The 19,455-nt window shown below is 33.8% G+C and overlaps 1 protein-coding gene and 1 pseudogene across 1 annotated transcript; both read right to left on the bottom strand.

Moving 5' to 3' along the window:
- Nucleotides 1-4,020, bottom strand: part of LOC140981586 (uncharacterized) — a 14,038-nt pseudogene extending 10,018 nt beyond the window's left edge.
- Nucleotides 4,021-10,054: 6,034 nt separating this feature from the next.
- Nucleotides 10,055-10,426, bottom strand: LOC140981585 (uncharacterized). Its single transcript, XM_073448015.1, has one exon. The coding sequence runs from the start codon at nucleotides 10,424-10,426 to the stop codon at nucleotides 10,055-10,057; it is 372 nt and encodes a 123-aa protein (XP_073304116.1).
- Between the last annotated feature and the right edge of the window lie 9,029 nt (nucleotides 10,427-19,455).

Raw genomic sequence — 19,455 nt, 5'->3', positions numbered from 1 at the left:
TTCTCCAATAATACAAGAAATAGTAGGACAACCAGGGTCTTTGTATTTCAAAGCATTATTATTTTGAATTATTGCACTTACTTGTTCGGCTAAAAATACTTTCTTTTTCACATTCAATTTTCTTTTCACAGTGCACAAGTCTTTCAAAAATTTTGCATTTGATGGTACCTGCTTTATTGCATCTAATAAAGGAATATTAACTTTTACTTGTTTAAAAATATCATATATATCAGAATTCAAATTTGATTTTTTTGTATTTTTTAATGGATGAGGAAATGGTGGTGGCACTATCTGTTGATCCTCCTCTTCGCAAGTTATGGGTTCCACTTCCTTACCCTTTGGAGTTGATTTATCATCATCTTCACAAGGTTCAAGAATGGATTTTTCCACAACCTTACCACTTCGAAGGGTAATAACAGATTTTACCTGATCCATCGGTTGAGTTCCAGAAGTTCCAGTTTGTGAATGATGATCCTTGGGATTAGGCAGAGGTTGTGAAGGAAATTTACCTTTTTCATGAACATTAAGTGCAGATGCAAATTTAGCAAGAGTATCTTTCAAATCTGTCATGGTTTGAGCAGTTTGAGTATTGATAGACTCTTGCTTTGCAATGAAAGAATTCAATATATCTTCCAAATTCCTTTTAGGTGGAGGAACATAAGGTGCATAATTTTGAAAATTTTGTTGATTTTGGAAATGTGGTTGTGAAAATTGTGCAGCATTATCATTCCTCCAACTAAAATTTGGATGATTTCGCCAACCTGGATTGTAACTTTGAGAAAATGGTTCAAAATTTGGCCTTTTGAGATTGTTTAAAACATTGGCTTGTTCATGGAGACATTCTTTAAAAGAAAGCATAGTGGGACAATCTTTTGTAGAATGATCACTTGTATCACAGATGTGACATGCAATTTCTTGAACAGATTTTAATTGACCATTCTTTTTCAATTCAAGTGCCTCAACTTTTCTTGCCAAAGAGGTAAATCTAGCTTGAAGATCATGTTCATCTTTGAGAGTGTACATACCTCCACCAGATGTAGGAGATTGAATCTTGTTTGATGGTTCGATTGTACCTATAGTGTCCCAATTTTGAGCATTTTCAGCTAATGAATCGAGATACTCAATTGCCTCATTTGGATCTTTATCTTCAAATGTTCCATTACACATAAATTCAACCATTTGCCTATCTTTAGGTGTTAAGCCTTCATAAAATTGAGAAACAACTCTCCAAATTTCAAAACCATGATGAGGACAAAGATTAAGCAATTCTTTATATCTATCCCAACACTGATAAAAAGTTTCTCCTTGTTTTTGAGCGAAAGTGATGATTTGCCTGTTGAAAGAATTTGTTCTATGAGATGGAAAAAACTTTTTCAAAAATTGTTGTTGCAATTCATCCCATGTTCGAATGGATCCCGATCTAAGATTTTGTAGCCAAGTTTTAGCTTTATCTTTTAAAGAAAAAGGAAAAAGCTTAAGTCGAATGGTGTTCATGCTACAATTTAGATCATTATATGTATTGCACACTTCTTCAAACTCTCGTAAATGCATGTATAGATTTTCAGAATCTAAACCATGAAAGTTGGGTAAAAGTTGGATAATACCAGGCTTAAAATTGAAATGAGATGCATCAGGGGGGAAAAACTAGACATGATGGTGCACTAGTACGTGTAGGATTCATGTGATCTCTAAGTGTTCTTCGTCTATCATAATCACGTTGAGATTGAATTTCATCTTCATTTTCTTGGATGGGTTCTTCCGCCATGTTTTGTGAAAATAAAAGGTTATTTCGAATGAGTCGACCACTAAGTGTACGTGACCAAATAATGCTCATGCAAATGCAAATGCAAATGCAATAGAATAAAAACACACAAAAGCAATAAAAATTCAAATAAAGAAAAATAAACTATAAACAAAATTAAATAGACTCGAAATTAAATTATAATTCTCCGGTAACGACGCCAAAAACTTGTTGTCACTTTGATTGTTGCACTCCCAAGAGCAGGTTGTCCACAAGTAGTATAATTCGGTGAGTTCGATATCGTATCCACAGGGAAGCTAAGGTAATTACAAGTCCACTATAATGTCTTTTTGTTTTATTTTTGTTTTTGTTTCTTTTTAATTTTAATTGTTTGAATCTTTAATGGGTAAATTTTAATTGTTCAAATTTTAATTTTAGTAGTTGAGATTAAAGGATCCACTCTTGGTATTTTAATTAAGTTAGCATTAACGAACAATATTGAAATCCACTTAATAAAATGGTTCCAATATATTAAATAATCATATTTATATTATGTTATAAATTATTATCTTATAAGTATATAATATATACCAAAACTTATAAATGTGGTCAAGTATTTATTGTGCTATATATATTTGTAAACACTAAATCAAGGTTCACACTTTAAATGATTGGTAAAACCAAACAAACATTTAAATGGTACCAATAAATTAATACTATGATATATTCATATATAATAAATCAAGGAATCCACTTTAAATGGTTGGTAATACCAAACTAACATATAAATGGTTCCAAGAATTTAGTGTAACATATAGTAACAATAAATCAAAACTCCCACTTATAAGTAGAGTATAAAAATGCTTAAAGAAATAAATATAACATAAACAATAAATAATGACTAAAATCTTTTAATAACCTTATTATCATGCCAAGAGTTTCACCTTATCATCTCAACTTTAGGAAGTTAGCTATTCATTATTCAAAGAGTAAAACTTTGAATATGATATTAACATGCTAATTGTATTTAAATGAAGAAATAAAGGAAAAATATAGAGAGAAATATTATGAACTCAAAGGTTTGTTCATAGAATGAGGGATATCTCAATACATTACAATGCACCCCTATTTATAGCCAAATTTGGGGAGACAACCACAAATAAAATATTATTTTTTTACACATAAGTCTTCATTGGTGTTCCAAGATATTATATTATATTACACATCACTTTTGAAAATCTTCTTCTCCGAATTTGCTTCTTCACATAAAAAGAAACATGTGGATAATTGAGTTGTCTAGTTGTGGTATTTTTTTCAAACCATTTGACCAAGTAATTTGAGAGATATGGTCAAAATACTAGAGCATGGTAAAACTGCCACTCCTTTGGTAACTTTATTTGTTGCTTAATTTGATCCCAATTGTGAGAGGATTTTTATCTCATGCTTGTCAACAATATTGTAGATATTATAATCAACTTTCTACAGGTCCAAGAATCATCTTAATCCCATTTGCAACGCCAAGTTTATTCTTGTTTTATCGAACCTGTAAAAAATAGTAAAAACTTGTAATTACACAACAACTTATATTTTATACAATTTATTATAAAACATATAATATTTAAACATTTAATAAAACAAAAACTATATAATTATATTATAAAACATTTAATTAATGTACAATTTTTATGTTTAACAGTTTTCAGCAGATAGCTGAGAGGCACTGTAAAGCCTTTGGACTGTTTGGATGACTGAAGCATGTTCTTCAGTATGTTGAAGATAATGGCTGACCACTTCAGTCTTCTACTGGCCATGATGGCAGTCATCACTTGGAACTTTTCCAAGGTAAGAGCAGCAAATGAACCAGCCTTGGCAAGTAGCCCCTTGGCTACTATTTCAGCTAGTAACTGAATCTCTGGCTTCAGATCTTTTTTGGGATTGGAAACTTTGATTTTTCGTCCATCAGTAGATAGGAGTGATTGCATCTCCTCAACATCAGCACTATTCACGTCAGAGATGTTTTCTAAGCTATCGGTTGGCAGATTGAAAAGATTGCAGAAGGAGTCTTCTTCCACAATTAGCAGTTGACTGTTGACGGTGGTGGAGATCTTTCCGTCAGTGGAGATAAAACCATTTGTATAGATGTCCTGAATCTCCTTAGGATAGATTTCTTGGGATGAAAATACCAGAAATGTCTTCAGTCCGGCTGCTTTCAGTTTCAGAAATACATCCTTGACAACTTCGTCCTTGATGGATAGGACTGAGGAAAATTCGATAGCCATCGCATTGAGAATGAAAGCTGGTACTTGGTTAGACATGGAAGAAAGTTTGATTATCTGCGAGAAATAAAGCACTGTGTATTGGTTTGCTTGGTAGACTGAAATGCTCGTAAAGAAGAATTGAAATGGAGCGGGGACAAGTACATATGTATGTGACTGTTCAAATTTTTGGACACATGTCAGTCCAAGATAATTTGAATAAAAGCGTGTGTTCGTGTGGTGAAAACGTGTGTAGAATATCTACGTGGGTCTACATTTCAAAATATTATTCATTGAAAGACATCAATTAAATGAATACTTATCAGTCACATCACTTATTATGGAATATTTATCGATTAATTAGTTAAATTACTGGAGAAGATCAGTTAAGTCAGCAACCGAGTGATCAATTGAAAGCCGATTCAGTTCAGTTGAAGACCAAGTAACTATTGTCTTCTTAGTTAATCATTTATATCCGATATTCTCTCTCAATAAAAGAATATATATAAAAGAAAGGGTAAGAGAAGCTTAGTCTGATAAGTCAAAGGTTTTTAGTTGACTAGTTTCCCTTCGTCTTCTTCTATTTCTTTAATAACAGACTGTCTATATATCATAGCAAAGCCATTAGATAATAACAGTTAAACATCGATGGATAGTTAAAGCAGTTCAACATCCCTGTTTCTGCACCAACAATCCGCCGTTTGGAGAGTTTGAAGAACACTATCGAGGAATTTGTCTAGTTAAAGGTGATGTCCACTTGGACCAAAGTACACGAACTACAGACCATTCAACGTAATGCATTAGTTGCTACTGACAAGCAGATTGCAACTGCAAGAAAGTATAAGAGGCGTTTTGAAGTCGTCCATACTTCCGATCTTGTCACTGATGAATGTCTTATCCATCTGATGCTTATGAAGGAGTGGAATCTGCTGGAAAGGATATCTTTTTCAGAAGGCTTCAGAAGAATTAAATGTTATAAATTGTCTAACTGGTTGTCCCTTTAGCAAGATGTCATTGAAAGAGAACTGAATCGTGTAATCTGGATGAGATTTTATCAATAAAATAGTTGTTTCGATTCATCGCTCTTTTCTTTTCTGCATTATGAACTAATATCAGTTGACAAACAGTTAATTAACTGATAATGAATAACTGAATAGTTAATAACTGATATAAGACTAACTGAACGAAGATTAAAAACAACTGACACAAAAACATTATCATTGATATAATTAAGACAAATTAATTAAACCAAGAATATTGCGAAAATGAGAAAACTTAGTCTCTAGTAGAGGCTTGGTGAAGATGTCAGCTGCTTTTTGTTCAGTTGGTATGTATTCCAGCCTTATTGCTTTCTTCAGAGCATGATCTCTAACGAAGTGATGCCTGACATCGATATGCTTGGTCCTAGAGTGAAGAACTAGATTGTATGTTATTGCAATCGTGCTTGTATTATCACAAAAGATTGGTGATTCTTTTTCAATGACTCCATAGTCTTTCAATTGTTGCTGAATCCAGAGCAGTTGGGCACAGCAGCTTTCAACAGCAAGATATTCTGCTTCAGTTGTGGAAGTTGCTATGGATGTTTGCTTCTTGCTGAACCATGAGATCAGTCTGTCTCCTAGAAACTGACATGATCCACTAGTGCTTTTATGATCTAGCTTACATCCTGCATAATCTGCATCTGAATGTCCAACCAAATTGAAAGAAGAGTCCTTAGCATACCATAAACCCACATTTTGTGTGCCTTTAAGATATTTTAAAATACGTTTGGCAGCTGTAAAATGCGATTTCTTAATATCTGCCTAAAATCTAGCACACATGCAAACAACAAATACTATATCAGGACGACCAGCAGTTAGGTACAATAATGAACCTATTAAACCTCTATAAAGTGTTGTCTCAACTGATATTCCTCCTTGATCATTGTCTAGTTTGATTGATGAACTCATGGGAGTACTTGCAGCTGAACATGTTTCCATGCCAAATTTTTCAGCAATTCCTTCGTATATTTGGTCTGACTGATAGAAGTATCAGTTTCAAGTTTCTTCACTTGCAGACCGAAGAAAAATGTCAGTTCATCCATCATACTCATCTCAAATTTTTCCTGCATTAACTTGGAAAATTTCTCACAAAATTTGGGGTTATTTGACCCAAAAATTATATCATCAACATATATTTGCACAAGTAAAATATGATCATTCTCTGAAAATTTGAACAAAGTCTTATCAACTGATCCCATAGTAAAATCATGATCAGTTAGGAATTTTGAAAGAGTTTCATACCAGTTCTTGGAGCTTGTTTAAGACCATATAAGGCTTTGTTCAAATGATAAACATGATCAAGAAGAGAATGATTGATAAAACCTGGTGGTTGTTCGACATATACTTCTTCCTACAACTGACCATTCAGAAATAAACTCTTCACGTCCATGTGGCAGACTTTAAAGTTCTTGAAAGAGACATAGGCAAGAAACATTCTGATTGCTTCCAATCTTGCAACCGGTGCATAAGTTTCATCGTAATATATTCCTTCTTCTTCCCTATATCCTTGAGCTACAAATCTCGCTTGTTGCGTACAACTGAACCATCTTCGTTCAGTTTTTTCCTGTGTACCCACTGTGTACCTATAATAGTTTTAGAAACTGGTCTTGGAACTAAGTTCCAGACATTGTTATGGGTAAACTGATTTAGCTATTCTCGCATAGCATTTATTCAGTTAGGATCAGCAAGAGCTTCATCATTTTTCTTAAGTTCCAGTTGGGAAACGAAAGCTGAATGAATAAATAAATTAAACATTTGATTCCGAGTTCTTACCGGATCAGATGGATTACCTATCACCAATTCTGGATGATGTGATTTCTTCCATCTGTAATCAGCATTTGTTGCGTCCATTTCAGGAACTGCTTCAGTTGGCAACTGAATATTTTCTTCAGTTTCAGTTGCTGCTGCTTCAGTTGGTAACTGAGTATTTTCATTTCGCTCCACCAACTGATTACCAGTAACAATTTCTTGTTCAACTGATTGATCTAGCACTCAGGTGTACTAGTAATTGTTTGGTGGTAACTGAGTATTTTCATTTTGCTCCACCAACTGATTATCAGTAACAATTTTCTTGTTCAACTGATTGATCCAGCACTTCTGGTTCTGGTGTTTGAAGGATATTTCAATTAATGTGATCCTCTTCTTCATTATCATCCTCCAAACTAATATCTGTAAAGCGATCAACTAGCTCAACTAGATCAGTTGGCTTATCAGTTAGCACTGATTCATCAAATACAACATGAATAGACTCTTCTACATTCAAAGTGCATTTGTTAAAAACTCTGTAAGCTTTACTAACTTAAGAATATCTAAAAAATATTCCCTCTGCAGATTTAGCATCAAAAGCTTTTAAATGATTTTTTTCATTATCAAGAATAAAACATCGCAGCCGAATATTTTGAAATAGGAAACCACACTTTTACATCTATGCCAGATCTCATACGGTGTTTTCAAATGATTCTTATTAATCATTGATCTGTTCTGAGTGTAACATGCAGTGTTTACTGCTTCTGCCTAAAACCTATGAGAAATACCAGAATCAGCAAGCATTGTTCTAGCAGCTTCTTTATGGGTCCGATTTCTTCTCTCAGCTACACCATTTTGCTGATGGGTTCTTGCTGCTGAAAGCCCATGCTTGATCCCAGTATTTTCTAAAAATAGTTAAAGATTTTGATTGATGAATACAGTCCCTCGATTAGACCTTATTCGATCAATCCCAACTGATTTTTCATTTAAAAGTTTTTTTAAAAGCTTAATCAGTTGTGCAACAGTTTGGCCTTTGGATTTGAGAAATATAACCCAAGTAAATCTTGAATAATCATCAACAATCACCATGGTGTATTTCATTCCCCCTAAGCTCATGACTGGTATATGAACAAACAGATCCATATGTAGCAGTTCTAAGCATCTAAAAGATGATTTACAACCCTTATTTTTAAATGAAGATCTTAATTGTTTACCAAATTGACATGCTGAACAAATTTTATCTTTTGAAAATTATATTTTGAGAAAACCAATTACAAGATCTTGGTTACTCAGATAAGCAATAGATTTAAAGTTTAGGTGGTTCAACCTCTTATGCCACAACCAGTTTTTAGAAAATTTGGAATCTTTAAAACAAACTGGTGCATAAGGTTGATCAGTCCAACTGACTTTATAGGTGTTCCCACAACGATTGTCAGTTAGGATGACCTCACCAGTTGAGTCTCTAACTGAACAAGTATGTCTATCGAACTGAACTGAGAATTTATTGTCGCATAACTGACTGATGCTAATCAAGTTATACTTCAAATTCTCAACTAGTAAAACATCTTTGATAGTAAAATTATCATGGATAAGCTTACCCTTACCCACAGTTTTACCTTTGAAGTTGTCTCCAAAACTGATGTTTGGACCAGTGTATTTGATCAATTGGGATAAAAAATTTGCATCCGCTGTCATATGTCGCGAGCAGACACTATCCAACTACCAGATTGATTTTTTGTTTGTACCTGTCACCTGCAATCACACACAATATATAATTTTGGTACCCACATCTATTTGGGTCCTAAACTGATTAGTCTTTTAGGAACCCAAACTTGGATTAGTCTAACTGACTTTTCAATCGCTGTATTCCATATTGTTTTTCTCGACTTGTGTGTGCTTGGTGTGTAGTGTGTAGATGAAGCAATATTAGCTTTAGCTTTGTTCGACTTGTTGTTCAGCCGATATCTTTTCAGAACTGGCTTGCTGTTATAGTAATTGAAGTAGCCATTAGAATAGTTCAGGTATTTATTGCTGAACCTTTTTGGTGACTGACTTTGTGGGTCAGTTGAAATTTTTGGGCTATAACTAATATCATAAATTCTAGCCTGGTTCTTATTTTCATTAGGTTGTACAACTGGTTTACTTGGCTCAAGTTGTTCTAGTACCATAACTGATTTTACCAAGTGAATATATATCCCTTTGCACCTATTCAGTTTTGGCTGAGTATCACTAGTGGAAGTTTCATCTTGGTTTCTGAACCCTAAACCAGTCTTATCAGTAACTCACTTTTTCTTATCTTGTATTTCAGCTAATGCAACAGATGATTTATTCCATGTTTTAATAAGCTCAGTTTGCTTTGAATTCTCAAGCATCAACTGCTGAATCATTGATTGATTCTTGATTCTTTAAAAATTGAGCTCAACAATCTCTCATTTAAGACTCGACAAATCAACTGATTCATCAGTTTCAGTTTTATCGTCTTTTGGATCAGTTTGCTTTGCTCTGACCTTCTCAAAAGATAAGGCAAGCTTGTGATACTCATTAACTATGTCATGAAGTGTAGAAATGAGTTCATCTCGTGTAAAATCAGTTGAGTTAAAGTCGAATACCTACTCACTGGTTGATTCCAGTTTTGTGTCATCAGTCATCAGACACTTAACCTCTTCATCATCATCACTGGAGCAGCTCAAGCTCTCAGGTTCTGAATCATCACTATCAGATTCTGCCCATTTGGACTTGCTTTCCTCAGCTAAAAGCACCTCATGCTTCTTGATGTAAGATTACTTGTCATCTTTAGATCTTCTCTTGTGCTCATAAGGTTTCTTTCCCTTTTCAGTTGAGCTTCGAATGTCCTTCTTTGGCTTGGGACAGTCAGCAATGAAATAACAAGTTTTGCCACAGTTGTAGCAAGCATTAGGTTCTTCTTTGGAGTGATTCCTCTGATATTGTCTTTTGAAGTTTTCTTGACTTCTTCTCATAAATCTTCCAAACTTCTTGACAAATAATGACATAGCGTCATTACTCAACTAATGAGCAGATTTGTCCAATGAACCAGTTGGTTCTAATCTGACAGCAGTTAGGGCAGTTGTAGCAGCTGGTGTAGAAGGTTCCCCTTCTCTGGTTTGCATCTCAAACTCGTATGCTTTTAAATCTGCAAATAAATCATGAAGTTCGACTTTGTTCAGGTCCTTTGATTCTCGCATTGCCATGGTCTTAACATCTCATTCTTTGGGAAGACCTCTGACTACTTTCAGTGCTACCTCTTTATTTGATTACACCTTTCCGACTACATTCAGTTCGTTTACTATTCCACTGATTATTTCATCATAGTCATGCATGGATTCTCCAATATTCATCTTGATATTGTCGAATTTTTGAACGGCAACTGATAGTTTATGCTCCTTAGTTTGCTCATTGCCCTCGCATAACGGAATCAGTTTCTCCCAGATTTCCTTGGCAGTCTTGCACATCTTTATCTTGCTGAAAGTGACTTTATCTAGCGTTTTGTACAAGATATCTTTAGTCACGTTGTCCAAGTTGGCTTTTCTTTTGTCTTCAGCTGTCCACTCATCTCTTGCCTTTTCAATACGATGTGGTGCCCCATCAGTTATGGCAACAACCGTGTTTGCCTTCAATATTTTCATGGGTCCTTCTGTAATAATGTGGGGACCCAGACGCTAATCAATTCTTAATCATCATTAGGATCAATTTACTAATCAAGTAATTAGGGTCATAAATTTTTTTTTCTTTAATTGCGGAATGTAATGGAATCAAACTCCTATACATATCAGTATGAGAGTATAAATCTGATACAACATACAAACATCTCAAACGAAGGTTCAACTACTAATGTCAAGTGTCAAAACCCTATATACATCAAAGTCCGAATTCTCCACTCTAATCACGATCTCTCCTCATTTCCTGGACCTTTGTCCTGTCCCACCTGTTGTCATGTACACATACAAACAAGACAACAGCCGGATAACTCCGGTGAGAATATAATCCCAGTAGAAATCAACGAGCATGCGATAATATAATCAATATAAAAGCATGCAGTAAATATCAGAAATAAATGTCAAATCTGAAACATGAATCCATATAAAACTGTAAATAAACTCGTGACTCCCCGTCTCAGACTAGACTCAATCTTAGTCTAGGGATCCCGGTTTCCAGATGATGGCATTCCATATCGAATATCCGTGGTAGAAGAAATTTCAATTCTAATCACATCGATATAACCAAACATCCAGTGTCTTGACCTATCCGTCACAGACCTTAGCACTTTCGCTAATACACTATCCTGTAATAGAGTGCAATGTGCCAATGACGATTCCATCACTATCCGGCACTTCTGTCACAAGATTACTCGTCTAATACTCGCCTATAACATGCTTCCTATAAATCAATAGAAACACTCATATCAATTCAAATCAAGGCATATCATAACAATCAGTATGTGATTTAGGGAAACCCAAGTATATCCTACTCGAGTCAATCTCCCAGTACCACATTGACTTATACCTTTCGTTCGTAGTCTTGGTCTGAAGCAATCGAAGTTCTGAACTCAAGACTGTCTCTGTAAATCTGAAACGACATATCGAGAATAATAATAAATATTCCATTCTCAATTCAACACTGAATCTGATTAATCTGAATATAATTCAAATCAACGGCATAACGGTACCATCTCAGTATCTCCGTCAATACCATATCAACAGACATCAATTACAAATCATAACCCATATCCAATACAATATGTAATTAATCCATAATCCAAATCTATTCAATTTCACTTAATATAATCTGAAAAATCATAACAATTCCATACTCAATCTGTTCTTCGATCTGACTTCGAATATACGATGTCTAGTACTCCCAGCACACATAATATAGATCAAATAATAATTCCTCCACAATCATATTTTTCAAATCATATCAGAAATCAATAAAACTTACGTCCTGTTGTAGCTGTCGACGAGAGGATCTCAGAACTGTGTTCGGATTAAAAATCAGATCGTCGGTACTTGAAAAATCAAATTTCTAGGCTTGGAGGACACTTGAGAATTTCTCTGGCAGAATTCTCGTTCTTGCTAAGGATTCTGAATGCGGAAATGAGATTATATATATCAATGCATGACAAGTGTCCCACTCAAGTCATAATTGCACTCTAGTCCCTCAACTTTTCACTACTTGCAATTCAGCCCCGCTCAATCTTTTAATTCAATTTCAATCCTAATTAATTACAAAAACCGTGGAATCTAATTCATCATTCCAAAATTCGTAAATTAAATAATCTCGGATTAAAGTGATATAATCTCGGGTCTTACAAATAACGTACTGCATGTCATCGTCTTGTGAAGCTAGATGAGCCTGCATTATGATTTTTCAATCATCGAAATCATCTCTGGAGAACATTGGAATTTTGTTGAATGAAAACATGGTGATAAGTTTGTATAGAAATATTCAGAGACAAGATTCAACTGCTCTGACAAAGAGACATAGAAGATTGCAACGCCGCACTTAAATCAATACAGCTTAGAACAACGCATTTCGGCAAAAGCAGTTAAGACGCCGCATCACAATAAATGAAGGGAACAATATCCAAGGAATAATCAAGTAAAAAATCAACGGATACAAAGATTCAAATTCATCTCAAGTTACCGTTGGAAAGGAAGCATAAAAATAAGTGAACAAAGCAGCTGAGAAGAAAAACTATCAACGCATTATTGAAGCTTGATGTTACGCTGCTAAAATCACAATTCACAGCTCACGTATATCAGATTAATCAGTAGCATCTAAAGCTACACTTTGAGCGTGTTAACACTTTGTAATTCAATCAAGAATATATCAGTTGTGCTAAGATCAGTCACGAACTGATAAAAGCTGTTGTATGCTAAGAGTTTCAGTTTTGGCAGTGTTAAGTCCAAACTGAAGTGGGTCAATACAAGTCTTGTATTCGATCAAAGTCTTTTAGAGGAAATACTATCCTTGAGATAGAAGGGGTGACGTAGGAGTGATTGAAATCTCCGATCATCCAGAAACAATCCTTGCGTACCTTATTTCAGTTTTGTATTTTATCTTTCAGTCAGTTATTTTCCGCAACTACTCTTAGTTTAACTGATTGTCATTGACCAACAAGATTCCGAGAATCAGTTTGTCACCAAACTGAATTCAAAATTCGAAAAGATTCATTTTAATTGTTAATGTTTATTTAACTCCCCTTCTAAACACTCTTGATACGTTAATCGATCCTATCATTTTATTTTTTTTTTGGTCTGCAAAAATAGAGAGAAATATGAGAGATTTTATAGGGATAATATGTTATCATGAAAAAACTATGGGTCACAGCTATAAGTAGAATAAACAGTAAAAACAATAATGACACACATGCATATAAACAGTAGTGTGATTGTGGCTCACAATTTTCCTCTTGTTTTATGTTTAGAAACGGGTTTGTTAGACTTAATTTAATTGTGGTGATGAGATTCAAGACCAGTAGACTTTATTAAGTTTAAGCAGAAGACAGTACATATAGCAGAAGCCTTATTATCTCTTAAAACAGAAACAGTACTTTATGAGTACTTATCAGCTTATAAAAGCAGAAGCATAACTTAGGTTAAACAGAAGTCTTTGATTGATCGTTGCTATCTTAAATGTTACCGTTACTTTACCTAGTACTAGTATTAATTGCACCATTAACGTTGTACAAAGACATTTAATGCTCCTTACCATTTGTGGTATGAAACAAAGACTGATAATTCTGAAGCCTTTCTGCAGGACCCTTTTTAAGTGATAAAGCTGATTTACTCAGACTTCTTGATAAACTGAATATGGAAGTAAATTCACACTAGCTCCAAGATCAAGCAATGCTTTTTTAATCTTTCTTTCTCCAATAATACATGAAAGAGTAGGACAACCTGGGTCTTTGTATTTCAAAGTATTATTTGTGGGGCCCTTAACTCTTAATCGTTATTACAATGTAATTTGATTAGAGTTAATTAATTTAAGCGGAAAACGAGTTTAAATTTTCTTTACAATGAGCCCAAAGTATATAATTTTAATACTAAAACTAGTATTTCATATCACATCATAAATATTCCCACACATAATCAAAACCAACTACATACAAACAACTCATATCCTCGGGACATGTCCCGGTATATAGATACATATATACACTGGGAAAAAAATAAAACCTCAGCTCAAACTATGACTCCCTCCAGAAGCACCCTCTCCGGTCTCCTAATATTCTGGAATACTTGTCATTGTCCACATACAAAGACAACAACAGCCCCATCTGGGGTGAGCAAAGCTCCGTATACAACAACCACAACATATACCACAAATATCTAAACAATGATATATGATATGCAATGCATGTATGTCGTGGATGTATCAGGTCAAATGCCCATCCACTGAGCACATGTCAGAATCAAACGAATAGCTATCAAATCAATGCTCAAGCTGGCACACCGGCCTCAATCAGGGATACTCGTATGATAGCGTCGACAAAGCGCCATCAAATCCCAAATCTCAATCAATCATCGGGGCCACAAATGACTATGCTTTAAGGGCCACATAATGCCAAAAATAGCATCGAGTTCACAAACCCCATAATCAAATCCAAATCATATCAAGGTATCCAAGGATCATAGCTCAACGTGTATGTCATGTATGCCACATCAACTCAACAAATAATGCATGTAGACATATATTCTCAATCAAATCAATCAAACATATATCATATGATACAGATACCTGTCATATGTTACTCGGTCACAACATACCTCAATTCTTCGTTTCCAGTAGATGTAGCTTGAAGATTTCAGTATAAATATCTATCTACATCAATAACATATTCATTGCAATCAATAAAATCATTCGAAATCAACAATATAAGTTTCAAATATCTTTTGAAACTTCAAAAATTCATATCAAATCAAAATCATAGCATAATTCAATTTCGATTTCAAAACTTAGTTTTTTGTCGGTTATTCTACCAAATGTATGAATCTCGACTTCAAAGACATGTTATTCCAGCACTTCAATAATTAAAAGTGTTGAAACTAGAAGAAACTTACCTCAAAGAGAAGCCCTCGATTCGAGGATTCCGAATATATATTTTGTTCCAAGTTTGGACAACGTTTCGACGTGATTTCGTACGATAGAATTTGAATTCGAACGTATATCTCTCAAAGCTTCAAAAAAAATTACCAAAACCTTCATTCTTATCAATATTAAATAGTTTGCAACAGCTGTATCGGTGCTGGGGCGCCGCCATAGCGCGCCTGCTACTGCCGGACACCATTTGGCTTGGTCACGCGCTGGGGCGTGCAAATTGTTTCGCCCTAGCGCGACTTGTTCTATCCGAATCATTATTGTAAGTTTAGACTTAGCAAAAGTGGTCAACATGAAATTGTAGCTCTATGTCTTAGCTTTCATTTGCCACCAACCTCACTCAATTTGGATATCGGATGCGAGAGTTATGCTCATTCTCCCACAATGTGTCAGTGGAGAAACTGCAACGTTCACGATACATTTCGGGATGATTTTGCCTTTATTCTCAAATGGATTTGGACAAAACTCAAAACATGAAAGTTTAGTACTATGTCTTAACTTTCCAATGAAATTAGCCTCATTGCATTTGGACTAATACTCAGTTAATTATGCTAAAAACCATAACATGTATCACCATTCTGTCGCGGTTCAACATACTTTTCATACACAAATCAATTTCTAATACAATCTTTCATCCTCACCACCTATTTTCTCACTTTCATTGTCATGATATACATCATATACGTAATCACATGATAATTTCATGAATTATCGATAATCAACATAAGATTTACGATAATACGATACACGGTCATTACATTATTATTTTGAATGATTTCACTTACTTGTTCGGCTAAAAATGCTTTTTTTCACATTCAATTTTATTTTCACAGTGTACAAGTCTTTCAAAAATTTGGCATATGATGGTACCTGCTTTATTGCATCTAATAAATAAATATTAACTTTTACTTGTTTAAAAATATCATATATATATCAGAATAAAAATTTGATTTTTTTTATTTTTCAATGCATGAGGGGATGGTGGTTGCACTGTCTGTTGATCCTCCCCATCGCAAGTTATGGGTTCCACTTCCTTACCCTTTGGAGTTGATTTATCATCATCTTTACAAGGTTCAAGAATGGAATTTTCCACAACCTTACCACTGCGAAGGATAATAACATATTTTACTTGATCCATCAGTTGAGTTCCAGAAGTTCCAGTTTGTGAATGATGATCCTTAGGATTAGGCTGTGGTTGTGACGAAAATTTACCTTTTTCATGAACATTAAGTGCAAATGAAAATTTAGCAAGAGTATCTTTCAAATCTGTCATGGTTTGAGCAGTTTGAGTATTGATAGACTCTTGCTTTGTAATTAAAGAATTCAATATATCTTTCAAGTTTCTTTTAGATGGAGGAACATAAAATGCATAATTTTGAAAATTTTGTTGATTTTGGAAATGTGGTTGTGAAAATTGTGCAGCATTATCATTCCTCCAACTAAAATTTGGATGATTTCGCCAACCTCGATTGTAACTTTGAGAAAATGGTTCAAAATTTGGCATTTTGAAATTGTTCAAAACATTGGCTTGTTCATGGAGACATTCTTTAAAAGAGGGAAACATGGGACAATTTTTTGTAGAATGATCACTTTTATACACACAATTTCTTGAACAGATTTTAATTGACCATTCTTTTTCAATTTAAGTGTCTCAACTTTTCTTGCCAAAGAGGTAAATCTAGCTTGGAGATCATTTTCATCTTTAAGGGTGTACATACCTCCACCAGATGTGGGAGATTGAATCTTGTTTGATGGTTCGATTGTACCTATAGTGTCCCAATTTTGAGCATTTGCATCTAATGAATCGAGATACTCAATTTCCTCGTTTGGATCTTTATCTTCAAATGTTCCATTACACATAAATTCAACCATTTGCCTTTTTTTAGGTGTTAAGCCTTCATAAAATTGAGAAACAACATTCCAAATTTCAAAACAATGATGTGGACAAAGATTAAGCAATTCTTTGTATTTATCCCAACACTGATAAAAAGTTTCTCCTTGTTTTTGAGTGAAAGTGATTATTTTCCTTTTGAAAGAATTTGTTCTATGAGATGGAAAAAAAATTTCAAATATTGTTGTTGCAATTCATCCAAAGTTTGAATTGATCTCGATCTAAGATTTTTTAGCCAAGTTTTAGCTTTATCTTTTAAAGAAAAAGGAAAAATTTTAAGTCGAATGGTGTTCATGCTACAATTTGGATCATTATATTTGTTGCACACTTCATCAAACTCTAGTAAATGCATGTATGGATTTTCAGAATCTAAGCCGTGAAAGTTGGGTAAAAGTTGGGTAATACCAGGCTTAAAATTGAAATGAGATGCATCGGGTGGAAAACTAGACATGAAGAGGCACTAGTACGTGTTGGATTCATGTGATCTCTAAGTGTTCTTCGTCTATCATGATCATGTTGAGATTCAATTTCATCTTCATTTTCTTCGATGGGTTCTTCCGCCATGTTTTATGAAAATAAAGGGTTATTTCGAATGAGTCGACCACTATGTGTACGTGATCAAATGGTCATGCAAATGCAAAAGAAAAACAGACAAAAGCAATAAAAATTCAAAGAAAGAAAAACAAACTATAAATAAAGTTAAATAAACTTGAAATTAAATTATACTAATTCCCCGACAACGACGTCAAAAACTTGATGCGACTTTGATTGTTGCACTCCCAAAAGCAGGTTGTCCATAAGTAGTATAATTCGGTAAGTCTGATATCGTATCCACGGGGAAGCTAAGGTAATTACAAGTCCACTACAATTTCTTTTCGTTTTATTTTTTTTCTTTTTAATTGTTTGAATCTTTAATTGGTAATTTTTAATTGTTCAAATTTTAATTCAAGTAGTTGAGATTAAAAGATCCACTTTTGGTATTTTAATAAAGTTAACATTAATGACNAAGGTTCCCACTTTAAATAGTTGGTAAAACAAAATATTATGATATATTCATATGTAATAAATAAAGGCATCCACTTTAAATGGTTGGTAAAACCAAACAAGCATTTAAATGGTACAAACAAATTAATATTATAATATATTCATATATAATAAATCAAGGCATCCACTTTAAATGGTTGGTAATACCAAACTAACATTTAAATGGTTCCAAGAATTTAGTGTAAAATATATCAACAATCAACAATAAATCAAAACTCCCACTTATAAGTAGGGTATAATAATGCTTAAAGAAATAAATATAACATAAACAATAAATAATGATTAAATAATATAAAACATAGATTCTTACCTTTTAATAACATTATTATCATGCCAAGAGTTTCACTTTTTCATATCAACTTTGGAAAGTTAGCTACTTATTATTCAAAGTGTAAAACTTTGAATATGAAATTAACATGCTAATAATTTTAAATGAAGAAAAAAAGGAAAAACAAAGAGAAAAATATTATGAACTCAAAGGATTGTTCATAGAATGAGGGATATCTCAATACATTACAATGCACACCTATTTATAACCAAATTTGGGGAGACAACCACAAATAAAATATTATTTTTTTACACACAATTCTTCATTGGTGTTCCAAGAAATTATGTCGTCATACACATCACTTTTGAAAATATTATCATCCGAATTTTCTTTTTCACATAAAAAACATGTAGATAATTGAGTTGTTTGAATTGTGGTATTTTTGTTTTACCATTTGACCAAGTAATTTGAGAGATATGGTCAAATTGCTAGAGCATGGTAAAACAGTCACTCTTTTGGTAACTTTATTTATTGCATAATTTGATCCCAATTGTGAGAAGATTTTTATCTCATACTTGTCACCAATATTGTAGATATTATCATTAAATTTCTACAGGTCCAAGAATCATCTTAATCCCATTTGCAACGTCAAGGTTATTATTGTTTTATCGAACCTTTAAAAATATTAAAAACTTACAATTACACAAAAACTTATTTTTTATACAATATATCTTTTATAAATCCTTTTATGTTTTGTAAAAGTTCCAAATAAGAACCTTATATTCATTATTATTCTGAAATTTAAATGTAATGCCCTAGATTCAACGACTGTCCTCACTATACCAATACGAGTCTTTCCAGCGTGCTTATGTCCTCACTCGCACGCACCCTAGGAAACTTTCCAGGAGGTCACGCATCCCAGAATTGTCCCAAGTCAAGTACGCTTAACTTTGGAGTTTTTATGTGATGAGCTACCGGAAAGAAGATGCATCTTATTGGTATGAGTAGTACATATCAAATCTTTTAAGTCATCTTCAACTGTACAGTCCATTACATTGAACAGTTTCGGAATCCCCCTCTTTCCGGTGTAAGATCGGTTCATTCATGTTCTCTCCGCATAGAAGCCTGCCAGGAGCCGCTCATTGTTCGTGCAACCTCATGCCACCGGCGATCACACCCCGCCCTCTTCGGCCCCACGCCTCACATGACTTCCTGAAAATTTAAAGGTTCATGAAAACCACATGCATGCAATTATTAAATTTTCGTGTATTTTAATTAAATGTTTTAATTGCATGAATTAATTATGTTGTGCATATTTGCATGTTTAAAATATAGTTTCTAAATTGTTGCAT

This window comes from Primulina huaijiensis, chromosome 7 (genome assembly GCF_012295235.1).
Source record: "Primulina huaijiensis isolate GDHJ02 chromosome 7, ASM1229523v2, whole genome shotgun sequence".
Classification (NCBI taxonomy): domain Eukaryota; kingdom Viridiplantae; phylum Streptophyta; class Magnoliopsida; order Lamiales; family Gesneriaceae; genus Primulina; species Primulina huaijiensis.
This window is presented reverse-complemented; position numbering and strand designations above follow the sequence as displayed.

Excerpts from the sequence above, each read along its gene's own strand:
- LOC140981585 (XM_073448015.1), bottom strand. The coding sequence starts at position 10,426 with ATGAAAATATTGAAGGCAAACACGGTTGTTGCCATAACTGATGGGGCA.